This window comes from Haliaeetus albicilla, chromosome 8 (genome assembly GCF_947461875.1).
Source record: "Haliaeetus albicilla chromosome 8, bHalAlb1.1, whole genome shotgun sequence".
NCBI lineage: Eukaryota > Metazoa > Chordata > Aves > Accipitriformes > Accipitridae > Haliaeetus > Haliaeetus albicilla.
The window spans coordinates 15,561,847-15,575,467 of NC_091490.1; the positions used below are offsets into that span (position 1 = coordinate 15,561,847).

Here is a 13,621-nt window from a genome sequence, read left to right on the forward strand (position 1 = left end):
CAATTCACATATTCCCAAGGAAATGGTACATCTCTGCATGGTTTCTATCAGCCTCTGAGGTGACAAGGCTTTCGGTTTCTTAGAGATGGGAATAAAAGCATATTTCTTTTGACAGCTGTTCACTCTGAATACTGCTGATGGAAATTCCTCTTCCTTCCTCTTCCTCTGCCCCTTCTCAATGCATGGTTTCCAATCAAAAATGATAGAACTGGAAATATAAATTGTTGTCAAAATACATTTTTATAGAAAATAAAAGAATATTTATTTTTATCCTGCTACCAGTATCCTGTGCAGAGGAAATAATTCAACGGGAAATCCTGTTGACACAACATTTCTGACAGATCAGCCTTTGTGTGTCTTACCTCCGTGTTTTGGAGGTTGTTTCTGATTCAGAAGCTTCTCCTTCCTGACAGGTGGTGTGCTCAGAGAGTTCGCAGTTGGTAAACTGGAGATAATCTCCAGGAGGGGGATTTACAGAGACCATGGGACTTATTTGCCTTGAGAAATTTTGAAGATGCAATATATTTAAACGGCAAGAAAGAAAAGGGCAGAGTGCTTTTTGCGAGCTGGCAGAGGATCAAGAGTGTTATGATGTGAAGGAAAAAAGGAAGGAGATTCTTGCAGCCTGAGAACAGACATCTGGCTGGCAAAAGAAAAGAAATATCATTGACACATGAATACTGTTTCAAACTGGGATAATTTTAGATCAAGAGGGCAAAGTTTTGCTCTCATGCATACAGCTCCCACTGAAAGGAATGGGAAAGGTGCATGCATATGAGAACAAAATTTAGTTCTAAGTGAGAACTGAACAACACGCATATTTTTACACTAGATATTTAGACTTTCATGTTTAGATCACATGGTTTCCATCTGCCATATGTAGGCATTGCTAAAATGCTGCCAGGAACCATGCTCTGGGTTGGCGACTTTCATTAAAGGAATTAGTGGTTTCTATCCAGTTTCAGTGTGGCTGGATTCAAAGTGCAGAAGCCCGTTTTCACAGTTTAGCATTAATTAGCACTCTTGCGGCAGCCTCAGCAGGGAGGTGAAGGATTAAATGGGCATGAAGACCAAACTATCTCTTTTCCCATAGTGGCGATTCCTTCAAAACAGGGTTGAGACATGATGGACAAATGTGGGGATGCATGCATGGCTGCTGTCTGGGCTGTTCTTGGTTTGGACGATTGAAGGACTTCGGTCTACAGGTCTGTCAATATAGCACTCTTCTCTCCTGCAATTTTAAAAAAAAAAAAAAAAAAAGCAAACGCCAACAAAAACACAATCCAAAAAACTCCATAATTCTGCTACCTTGGAGAGACATATTCTCACCCTTTCGAATGAGGGGTGAGAGCTGTTTAGGAGAATTTAAATGAGATCCTTGCCAGCCGTACACAGGAAGGATCGACGCTGTTACATTAAGAGGCTGAGATGCTGCTGCTCACTTTAGGTTTTGCAGAATCATTCAACAAGGTGCGAAAATCAGGTAAGCCCTGACTCTTTTTTTTGCTGAAGAGAGCCTCACAGGGATATTTTTGCAAATTGCATGGAGACTGGAAAACGTAAAAGGAAAATTGTAATAAGTTTCAGTAAACCTGGAAGGCAGGACCCGTCCTGGTGTGAGTCAGAGGGTGTAACTCAGGCTTCTGTCCTGAATTTCATTAATCAGACATACTGTGCTTTATATTTATGTACACTGAATATTAAGTATATAATTACAGAAAATTACTTAGAGTTGTAATTCTGCTGCTCAAACTGAGTCTTGAAAAACATTAAAATTTGACAAAGATTTTTAAAATTTTAAATTTTTTAAAGACTAAATCACAATCTAATAACATGTAAAAAATTTATAAGAAGCCATCGTTAGTTACTTAATATTTCTAAAAACTTCTAGTGATATCAATTCCTATTTCTATTTTGTAAGAGACAGGCTTCCAGATTTCAGCCAAGTAATTAAAATATGAAATGGTATATCTGAGAAACAGAATTCTAAAAACCAGTGTTAAAAAATCACCCCTTACAGTTAATTTATTCAATGAAATAGTTGCCTTCCTTCAGTGTAATTTAAATGGTCAAGTCTGTTCCTTAGGACTTAGGGACTCTTCGTTAAAGTTCGAATAATGAGCATGCTTTCATGTACCTTGTTTTGAATTAATTCCATTTTTATGAATGAGTTACGAAAAATGAGGAAGATGTCCCTTACTAGAAAATAGATTTCCTTCACTAAATAATCCCTTTTCTCTAGATGTCCCCTACTTCCAGCATCTTAAATGAAAATAACGAGCATACACTTAAAATGGCAAAAAATACAGCTGTAGGAGAACAGTTTTTTAAATGATCGCTTCCTGCCTAATTTTACGCCAGGCGAACAGTGGGGTTTTGTCTGCCGGGCTGCAGCGCGGGCTGGCTGTGCGCTGGCTGCTGTGTTTCCCTGAAAGAAGAGCTGAGTGCTGTGAACTCCAGACCTCTGTGCAGTATCAGAAGCTCTTACTGTGTCAACGTAATCTTTTAATAGACATGCTTGCCAGAATGACTTTTTTCCTTCAAAGATAGAATTAGAAAATGCAGTTGTCATTTAAATTGCCTCTATCTTTGTAGTAGTTGGTAGTGATCTGTTGACCAGGATTGGATAATTTAACAGCTGTTTAACAAAATAACATGCTTGTCTGTGTGAAATATATACAGTGCTGAGAAACAGGGAGAAAAGTCTCCCTTGACAGAGTTCGTGGGATTCTTTAGAAACTGCAGGATGCTGAGGCTTTTCTGCGGAGTTACAAAAGCTTTGCGGAGCCCCTGTTGAGCATTTGCATGATTTTCAGATGGCAAAGTACGTTCAGCTGTCTCTGTGCACCCTCCGTGCACACATGTACGCACTTCTCTGGGAGAGGGAGAGGATTCGCAGCACAGTTTTCATCGGGCTTTGCATTTGTTGAACATATATTACTGAAATGCTGCCCAAGATGCATCACTTCGTCTTGTGTAGAACTTGAATCATCATGTTGCATGATTTGGTAAAATAAAAGAGATTGTGAAAGAGACAACTGTAAACATTCTGTTTGAAAAGATGCGCTCTTTTCAAAAGACCTTTCTGTTAGAGCCAAATAACACAAGAAGCAATATTTCCTTGCTTGCAGAGACATATATATTTATTTCTGTGAAGATTTGTTTTGGATTCTCAGTTCTTCCAGTATCTGCATTCTTTGAAATAATTTTATGTTTCCATGTTGACTTTCTCTGTGCTTTAAGTTTTAATCAAAGGTTCCTTGCCTCTGATGTTGAGGATTACTGATGTTAGCCTGTTTACATTCCACTGTTTTTCCTCTGTATGGGGTGAACATTCAAATGTGGTGGTGCCTTTTTGCTTTTATCTACCAAATTTAGCACACTCACTTATTATTGACAGCTCAAAAAGATGGTATGCTAGTGGGCAGGATGCTGTGAATTATTAACTTTTCTTTGCACTTTGACAAATTTAGGTTATCTTTCTAAAGACAAATCATTCCTATGAAGGAACCAAGACAGTAGAATGGTAAATAAGGCATTGAAAACTTATATATAACAATTTCAAGCCAAATGTGAATTTAATATATTTCTGAAACACGGTTCTGAGTTACATTTCTTTCATAGGTCTTGGTTTTTTTCATTTCATAGACTAAAGTATAAGAGGAAAGATCCTTCTTTGTGATGTTGCATTTAGATTTTTTTCCCTGTGTGTTTTTCTACATGGATTGATCAATAAAGCATTAAAGAATGTATATTACCACTAAAAATCCACTCTACCTTTTTTTCTCAGAAATGGGATTTTGCAAGAGCAGTTTGTTTTCTTCTTTCAATAAAGAGCCTGTACTCAACTAATTTGTGAGCAGATAAAACATGCAGGAAACATATGTTTGCCAGGAAGCTTTTCTATAATCAAAATGGTCAGCAGGACAGAAACCACTCTCTTTCTCTCATTAGGTATTAATCCTCCATTTCTGAAAAAAACCACCCCCCACACAACACTAATATATACAAACGCGAATGATTCAGAGACAGCATATGTTGCATTTGGTAATAGACGCTTACTTGAGTTAATGTTTAGGTTGTGCTGGAAGTCCCAGCCCGGGCACCAGAAAGGTTTTTGCAATCGGGAAGCACTTTGCATTCTTGGGTGGCAGACAGCAGGAGCAGTGTCATCCATGGCACAGTTTGCCTTGAAGCAATTAGCAGGAAGACAGGGAATGTTGATTTCAGCTGCAGGAGGACAGCCAAACAAAATAGGTTTATGCAAGGTACAGTAAGGCAAGCAGCAGGTTGAACACAGGTTGGTTAGAAAATACAGTATTGAAAATATTCATGAGGCATTGCATTGGAGATGCAAAGTTACTGGTGACGGCAGTATTGACAGAGCCACATACTTAGGTCTAAAAAGCCCTGGAATGATGTGGAAGGAGGCAGTAGCATTCAGATGCCGGTCGTTCAAACTTCTATCCTGTGGCAGTGCATCTGTTTATCAGGAATTATCTCCTGAATGTAAATGAATTTCAGTCCTAAGTCATTGCACCTGTTGCCGAGAGGTATTTATTCCAATCACTTGCCTAAAGCGCAGGGAGTTACTGCTTGACGTTTTATAGCTCCAAAAAAAGCTGTCGTTTCAAAATCATTTGTTCAGAGAGGAGAAAATGGAGCAAAACAGTTCATTTTACCCTAAGCACTGCTATTTGGCAGTATTCACATTTGCACGGCACAAAGCTGCAATATTGATTTTTTGCTCACAGGGCCTCCCACTACTTCTTTCTTCGAATGTCAGGGTTGCAAGATGGATTGAATTACACTTTGCTTGTTGATACGCTTATTTTTTTCTTTGTTGATAGGAAAAGATTACAAATAAAGCTTCAGCATAAAGATCACAGCAGCTTTGTTGGTGGACTCTAAATTTATTTATTTTAGTTAGTTAAAATTCTTTCTGCACCATAGAGATTCCTTAGAGCAGTCTCCCCACCGAACGCATGCTGCATTGTTTTGCTTTATTGCTTGCTGCTTTTGCAATGTAACACCTACGTTACGATCTCAGGTGTGTCTTCCGTTGCCTGTGAAGTGATCTAACCTTGCTCTAGTATTTTTAATGTTTGTCCTAATACAGAACTTCTCATGGATGCCTGCAGGGTGAAAAATTGCAGGTTAAAACACATTCGTAGTACTCATAGCAGTTGCCATAGATGATGAAGTAAGATTTGCAGGCGGCTGATCTCTGTAACAAACTGCGGAGGTCTTGTATTTGAATTCAAGGTATTTCCTAGCAGAAGTGGAGGCTGTGCTGCAGGATCTGCCGTAAGGGTTCAGCGCTTGCCACGGGTAGCTCGGTGCGGGTTCGTCAGCCCTGGCCCCATAACGATCCATACATCTGACCTGCTGCTGCACACGCGCTGTGTGCGCAGCCACCGACACCTCGGCGGCTGTACCGTACCCGGCTGTACGTACACGTACCGCCTGTACCGCCTCTGCCTGCCCGCCCTTCTCCCCAAATCCCCTGCAGACAGCCGAAGGTGCTCTTCCCCTCCCTGCTGATCGAAAACCCAAAGTTTGGGGGGGGTGGGGGGGGTGGCCGGACTCCCCTGGCCAGGCCATGGCGGTGCTGCGCGCCAGAGGAAGCCCTTCGGAGTGCAGGAGGTACGGGCTCCATTGCCACCAGCTGGAGGGATAAGCTTTATGTGGACAGCATTAAATTTGACGGGAGTGGTAGGATGTAGGAACGGCAGTCACTAGCAGCATTATATTTGGTCCCACCGTGGCTGTCGTGACGGTAATTAATCAAAGGGGCTGCTGTATGCGTATGTGGTGGGGGCTTTGCACGTACCCCTCTCTGTGCCCATTTCACGCCCTCACTGAGCCGTGAACAGCTTCTGTCTTCGTTGTATTAATTTGCTGCATGGGAGGAACACGTAGGGTGTTAATGTGATGGATTCGTGTTTTAGCTCTTTCCAGCTTTCAGCTCATGATACTTCAGCAAGCCTCTAATAATAGCGTTCGCTATTGCGCATGGTATGTGCAGCCAAACCGACGGCCAGGAGTGAATATGAGATGGAACTGTGGTGCTTTCCACAGCAATATGGCTTCTTCCCTTGTTAAAAATTACTGAAACATATTGGCAGAGTAACGGTACTGGTTTCATGTAGGATATGGTTCCACAAAATGTAAAGTAAAGGCAGACCCAGTTGCTGCCCTGTGGCTTTCCCCTTCCCCTTGTGCCGGGGTCGGTTCCTGCCCAGCCGAAGGCCTGCTCCTCTGAGACCTCATCGCTTCTTCTGCAGCAGAGGGAGGTCAGAGTCAGACCAGCTCCTTGCACCACTTCACTACACAGGCTGGACACAAGCTGGTGCTGGTGCACAGGGGAAGGCGGGGGGGTGCAGGTAGAGGAGGGACAGAAGGTGGGCTCTGGCTGCCAGGGAGCCGCCTCCGACGCCGGCATGGTCCTTATCAACAGCTCTTTTTTGCAGTCCTAACAGATAATCATCTTCATACAGTAGGAGGTTTAATCCACAGATCATTAATTCAGTAGAAAAAGTGACAGCCTCTGGTTCGTGTGAAAATTTACTATCAAGGGGTTATCTCAAGTTGTTCTTGATCTTTTTAGATCCTTACTTCCTTGCCTCTTCTAATGCATCATACTTTTTAAGAAAAGTTTGTTTTCTTTGCCTTCCAAACAGCATAGAGCTCCAACTTTTCATACTTACTAGCTGGTTTTCTTTGCTGTCACAACTTGTCTCCAGCAGCCTGCACTGAAATATTAATGGCCTTGTGCTACTGTATTGGGAGGACTTTTTTTAAAAATAGGAATTATCTGTAATTCTGCTGAAAATTCAGAAAGGATTTACTATTTTAAAGAAAAAGGTATTTAACACTACCATGTTACCCAGCTTGTCTTCCAAAAGGCAGTAATGCACACATTTTGTAAGAAACAGAAATACTGTTTAATAATAATCTACTAGTAGCTGTGTGCAAGAAAGTGTAGTATACACATATGTTTTTCTGATGCAATGTATTTTCTGCATAAAGAAGTGTCTGTAAAAGACAACATCTGGATGAATATCTGAACCATTGTTTTGTTTCTGAAGTGTTTCATACTACTTCATTAGAGAAGTTACCTATTTTTAGGAATTCTCATGCAGAAAAACATGTTAAAAATGACAATTCTGTGAAACATATATAATTTTGGGGAGGGACAGGGAGATTTTATACAGTACACATCTACAGTTTGCGGTATTGATCATTTATATATTTGTTCAAAATCTTAACCTGTCTGTGGTTTAATTTATGTAAAAGGCACAGTAAGGAGCACTGAAGTTCAACTAGGTAACATATCAGGCATGCGTATTAGATCTAGAGGCACAAACATGCCCGTGCTGGGGACATAAAATAGCTAAGCAGAAGAAACCAACTCTTCCCGGAGAAAGGAAGATAAAAATTAAGAAAGACTAATGAAGTTGGAACTATGGCTTTGGTTTTTTTGTTGGTTCATTAATTTATTTTCTTTAAATTCACTTCTGCATTTGCAAATCCTGCCTGCTCTGCTCCTTCCCACTTTCAGACACAGCCCGTCTGACTGTTCCAAAGAGGGGAGAAACAGAGGAAAAAGAGGTGGGAACAGTAACGTGCAATGTAGCCATGCAGACAGGCACCACTGTCTGCCCTGGCAAGGGTTAGAAGAAGCGAAGAGGAATTTCCTCCTTTCCCAGATTAAGGACACGGCAGCAGTGGTGTAGGGATGTGACAGTTTCGTGAAAGATGCTTCACTTAACATGGTACCAGGTCACACTGTTTAAAGGTGTACTTCCTTTAGCACGCTGCTGAGAGTTAGTGCTTGTGTGACAGAAAAAGAATAGTCCAATGCAATATGTCCTTTAGGATCAATCCCTCCCTTTTTTTTTTTTTTCCTTTTTTTTAGGTTTCAGCCGAGCAGCGCTACCGTTTGGTTTGGTTAGGAGGGAGCTCTCCTGCGAAGGGTACTCCATTGACCTCCGGTGTCCAGGAAGCGATGTTATTATGATAGAAAGTGCTAACTATGGACGGACAGATGACAAGATTTGTGATGCTGACCCTTTCCAGATGGAGAACACAGAATGCTTCCTTCCAGACGCCTACAAAATTATGACACAAAGGTAAAAATATATGTATCATTTTGAGGACTAAAGAGGAAAAATGCCTGAATTAATACAGTGAGAGCTATATACTGTAGGAGATGCTGAGTTGTAGTTGCCAATTTGCTGTTGAGGTACTATTATTACTATCTAGTAACATCAGAAGGAAATAAAAACTACCAGTTGCAATTAGAGAGGCTTTTTTTTAGAATCCCATGAGCAAAAGTTAAAAAGCAGGAAGAAAACTGCAAGGAGAATGGAACTTATTTGGAGACTCCCTGTCTCCTTGTCAAACGGCACTCAAAAAGTGTCCAAATGGCAGGTGCATTTTTCAGTAACTTCTACATTCCCTGGCAAAGTTACACATTTCCTATCAATGCAGTAAATCGCTGCTGTTTTTCCCACCTGTAAAATGCATCTAATGGAAAATGCCGGAATGATTAAATGCCAAGATGATTATATGTCATTATACATGTGTGTACAGAAGCATGTATGCATATAAGCACAAGTTACATTATGTCTTAGTGACAGTGATTGTCAATCAGAGAAGACAATCAGTCAGAAGAGCCAGTGAAAGTGTTTTTAGTACAAAAGGCGCATCAGAACTAAGATTCACAGAATTACCTGTGCTACAGGCCACATACGGGCAGCAGTCACCTAGTACGGACAGTTGTGGAAATGTCAGCGCAAATCAGTCACTGGAGTTGTTACTGGCTTAAACTACAAGGCTGAATAAGTTCAGGATTGGTGGGAAGTTTTCCTCCCAGTGTATTTTTCCTAGGGTGAGGAATCTGAGCAAAAAGTGGATGGGAGTAAACTGGGAGCTTTGTGGTGCATGTACACAGATGTGTCAAATGAAACATGCAAGTTGTCCCGCATGCTGCGCTCCATTTACTGTGTTCTGTTTGAACATGGTAGCACTCAGTAACATATGGTCACATCTTAAAAATAGTCTTCCGTTTTCATTTCCCAATTCACTCAAGTTGTTATGAGTGTGACTCTTACAATTTTTTATCATTTTCATGTGAATACATGGATGTTCTCTACTTCTGTAGTCAAATATTTGGGCTAGATATCAGGCTTCAATTTCAAATGCTGGAGGTAAATTAAGGCTATCAGGCCTTTTATTCTTGTTCCGTGTTCAACCTGTGACTTGTTCTGTGATCAGTAAGGGAAAGGCTCCATTGCTACGCTAGTAAAAAGGTAATATAACTTCTTTAAATCATGTTTGAATTATCTTTTTGTGGTTCTAGTTCGTTGTTGTTAATTAGATCAAGCCAGATTTCCATTGAGACTGCAGCAGCAGTGTCATCATCCTCTAATCTGTCAACTCCCTTTGAAACCACCTTCAATTGCTTTTGTAAATGTAGTGCCTCTCTGTAGACTTCCGTGTTGTGTAAAATGCATGTTGTGTTTTGATCAAAGTCCTCCTTATGTTCACTGCAAATATACAGATTAAGGTAGTCAGAGACAAATATAGAGGCACAATCTTGCTTAAAGTGACATCAAACTGTTACTGGAAAGCTGAAATTTCAATCCCCCCCCCTTTAAATTAATCAACTGTAAGTTTATGATAGCAGAGAGTATTTTTGAACTTCCCCAATCTTCTACTCTTACCCTTTTTTCAACAGATTAAAATGAAGTTGTAATCACATGTATGACATTGGTTTAGAACATCTGTGCTTAGAGGGAGGTTTTCAGTTTTGTTCTTTTTTTTTTTCTGGACAAATGGCAAAGATCATTTGACACTTTAAAGCTTTCTATTTTTGTCTGGCATTTATAATAATTTGGAAGTTTGCTTTCGTAGCTTTCTTTCTCAGATCCTGTCATTAAGTAGAAAAGCTGTCTCTTGCCTTGTTTAATCTTTTCTCAGAATTGCTCAATTTGTGCTATATTGCAAGCATACAAGAATGTTGCAAATTTCTTATGAAATATTAGAAGTTCTTGTATGTCATTATTTATAACTGCATTGGTGATCATAATTTTTTGTTGTCTAAGGCAAACTGTTGTTTGGTACTCAGAACATGTCCTTGATCTGATATCTAAAAGTATCACATCAGCTGTATTTTGATGGCAGCAATTGCATAGAAAAATCTCACCTGAAGGACTATCAGATTCATTGGTTTTCTTTTCTTTTTTTTTTTTTTTCAAACTGACTAGAAAAAAACAATCTGTTAGAACATTTGATCACAGGGAAAACTTTTCTTCCATACCTTTAAAAATAACCAGCAATAGTTTCTATATTACTACTTAAAATCTTACAGTGTTTACTTTTAAGGACTAATGACATGTTTTTACCACTTCAGCCAGCAGTATTTCTACCACTGCATTTGACCACTCAATTCAGTTTAGACCTGCAGTTAAATGTAGTTTCACGGCAATTATTAAGTACTCATCATTCATTTGCAACATCACTCCACAGCGTTTGCACAGCAACTACATTTACTGCAGTTACAACGTGAAAACACTAGCTTAATGAGATCAATACTGTGAAATCTGAAGATTGAAAAATAAGATGAGATTTCCAGTTTAACACAAAGCCGTGTAATCATAGGCCCTGCTCCCCTTCCAGAGAATTTGAGATGCTAACACACAAACTTTGCCAGTGTCTACTGATGCATCAGCTCCCCTTTCTCAGAACAAGCTGCTACTTAATCTTTTCTCCCTCCCTTTCCTTTCTTTTCTGCAGTTCTCAAAAGATTTTTAACTTAATGCTTTCCTAGGAAGCCTGACTAGAACACTAATGACTTCATTGCTTTGCTTTTACCTTTGTAAAGTAGTTATTAAATTTTTAGTCCCTGATTGAAATTACATCCCAATTATTCCAGAAGAAAGTCTTTCAGATGTATTTAAATTCCATGTAAACTTCAGACTGGCACAGTTAAAATTAAAGCTTTGAAGAAAGGGACTAGACCCACAGAAAATCCCTCTCCCCTTTCACACTTCTCTGATAATTAACCCCAGCGTTTGCATACAGTCAACGTTGAGAGAGCCTACCATGCTGAAGTTGAGTATAGAAATAAGCTTACTTCTAGACTATTTGGGGAGGGAGTAGTGTGAGTGAGTGGCAGAGGACCCACGTTTCAGGCAGTTAGATCTTAAAATAGTCAAACTCCTTGGTGCTCTGCTGTCCTTTAGCAGGGACAAATCTCCTCTGCTTCCTCTTTGTTTAAAAAGTAATTAAATGAACAGGGAAGCAGAAGATGCAAAGCAGCCTGAGGAAATTGTGCTAGTTGCTTGCTCATAAAGTGTGTTTGTGTGGCTGTAGCCCAAAACTGTCACGAGACTTTGAAGTTGATAAGGCTAACTAGTACTGCTCTTTATAGGCACAGCAGAGACTTGAAAATGAACATGATAAAATTTACTTAAGACCTAGTCTTAAGTCCACTTTCATTGTAAGTGGATTGCAGGTGGATTGTGTGAGTTATATTCAAACCGCCTGTGCCTTTATGAGGGCACTCTGCCTCCAGTGTCGACTTCAAAGCCCTGCCCTGCAACGGCGGGTAGGTGGACCATAGGTTTTTGTTCGGACAGGCACTAAGGGTTACATAAATACCACATAGTCTTTGGATTTCTGTTTCATTACCTTAAAATAATTACAGATATTTAAAAGTACTTGTAAATACATACTTAAAATACATTTCAAAGGCAAAGGCATATTGTCTGTGTAATTTTATAGTAGAACAATAAGCTGCTAAGATGCACTTTGGCATGCTGGGGCCTTTGTCTTCTGAATTAAAAATAGGGTTTTTTAGTAGGAATAATTTTTTCTAGTCCTAAACTTTTTGTTTAGGAAAAGTTCGGTATTATTTTAAAGATTAGACACTATAACTATCTTTGTGATTCCAGTACAGTGCAATTAGATGATATTTTTTGCCTCTGTATTTAAATAGATATTTGGGTAGTGTGGCAGATAGTAATTTTGAATAATACAATTTTAAATCTTGAGAAATCCTGTAGTAATAAAATGTCAGGTCCATTCCAGTCTGTACACCTTATTTTTTGAGTAATTTACCGTTAGTGGTACTTGTAGGAAATTAACGTTTTGTATTTAAAGAAAATACAGCCTATTAACTCTGAATCTACGGAATCATTTACTTAGATGTGAAATTCAAGCATTTACTGTTGACAGCCAAATTAATGTTAACTTCAGAAAGATAACACTGTTTCCCTCCTAATAAAGGCTAAAAATACCTTGAATTTTTAAATGGGAACTTCTGATCTGCATTCTGATACTGAGAGCATAGCTGTGATCATTAAAAAGAGGAAATACTCAAGTTGTTTAAAACTACAGACTTTGCAGACCATGCAAACATCCACATTAAAAAATATAATCTCACAGTTGGTATGTTCAGTTCATTTTTCATCAACATAAAGGAGGTTACATCAATCCTGCACGGAAATGGCCTTTAAATTCTATTTTCATCTACAATTTAGGTATAATTGTAGCTTTATGTGATCTTTACTAAACATATTTAATCAGTATCATTTTGCTTTTTAGCTGTGCACAAACAAGCAAACCTCATTATAATACATAGGCATAAATATAAAAGTATGTTAGATGTAATAGGTGAACTTAGGGAACTGTAATTTTTTGAAATACCCTTCCCTTTTAAAACATTGCTGCAGAAAAGTAAAAGGATTAAAAGAGGAATAAATCCTCCTCAGCAGTGAGTGTTTTTCCTGTTGCACATATCCTGTCCTATCTATAGCACGTCCAACACATGTACCTTCAATTACCATGTCCATCACGACACCAGTGAAGAGTTCATGCTTGGGTTTTTGTTACGATGAACTTTTCTCACATGGTAATACTCTTAACCTGTTACGTCCATCATCTCTGCAAGACAGCTGCGCTTAAACGAAGGGTCTTCAAAATGTAAGTGAAGTGCCTCCTGCCCCCCAGAGTGATCAAGGGAAAGCTGAAGGAAGCAGTGTATCCATGCCTTCTCCTGCCACTTTATTTTTTTTTTCTTAATCCTTCCCAACGAAAGAGTGGGAGAATGGAGATGTTCATTCATTTCTACATATTCACATGTCCAGCAAAGATCTCATTTTGAAAAATCCTGTATATAAATGAGAGTGAGACTTTTTTGAAAGAAAACAAAATGAGTTCTCCTGTGACGAAGACACATCTCTCAAGCCCTCTGTCTTGTTCCCGCTTGCCGGGTCTGCAGAGGAAACATTGTCATACCGTGTGAAATACCATTTTTCAAGTGAAAACAAGTTTGGTCTGTTCCATAATGTGAGGGAATAAAGAAAATCTTCCACTGGTCTCCAGGCTTGGATGGATAGTGGGTAAATCTCCTACTGCCGATTAATCTCACTCACCGGAGTGAAAAGGTCTAGCCACAAGCAAACTTCGCGCGGGGTGTCTTTGCTGGTAGAAGGCAAAACCTGCTGTGGGGTCACTGCAGAGCTGAAACCAAGCCTTTGGCAGACTTCCACAAAGAGGCATTTTAGTGCCTCAAAACCAGCTTCCTCAGACAGTGCCCAGGGTCGATTCA

At 39.6% G+C, this 13,621-nt stretch overlaps 1 protein-coding gene across 27 annotated transcripts in view; it reads left to right on the plus strand.

The window, feature by feature from the left end:
• ADGRL2 (adhesion G protein-coupled receptor L2) overlaps window positions 1-13,621 on the plus strand; it is a 393,866-nt gene that overhangs the window by 313,979 nt on the left and 66,266 nt on the right. For all 27 annotated transcript variants that reach the window (XM_069789051.1, XM_069789052.1, XM_069789066.1 and 24 more), the window contains one exon: window positions 7,922-8,135. In XM_069789051.1, coding sequence (XP_069645152.1) covers window positions 7,922-8,135 — 214 coding nt within the window. The remainder of the gene's footprint in view (window positions 1-7,921; window positions 8,136-13,621) is intronic.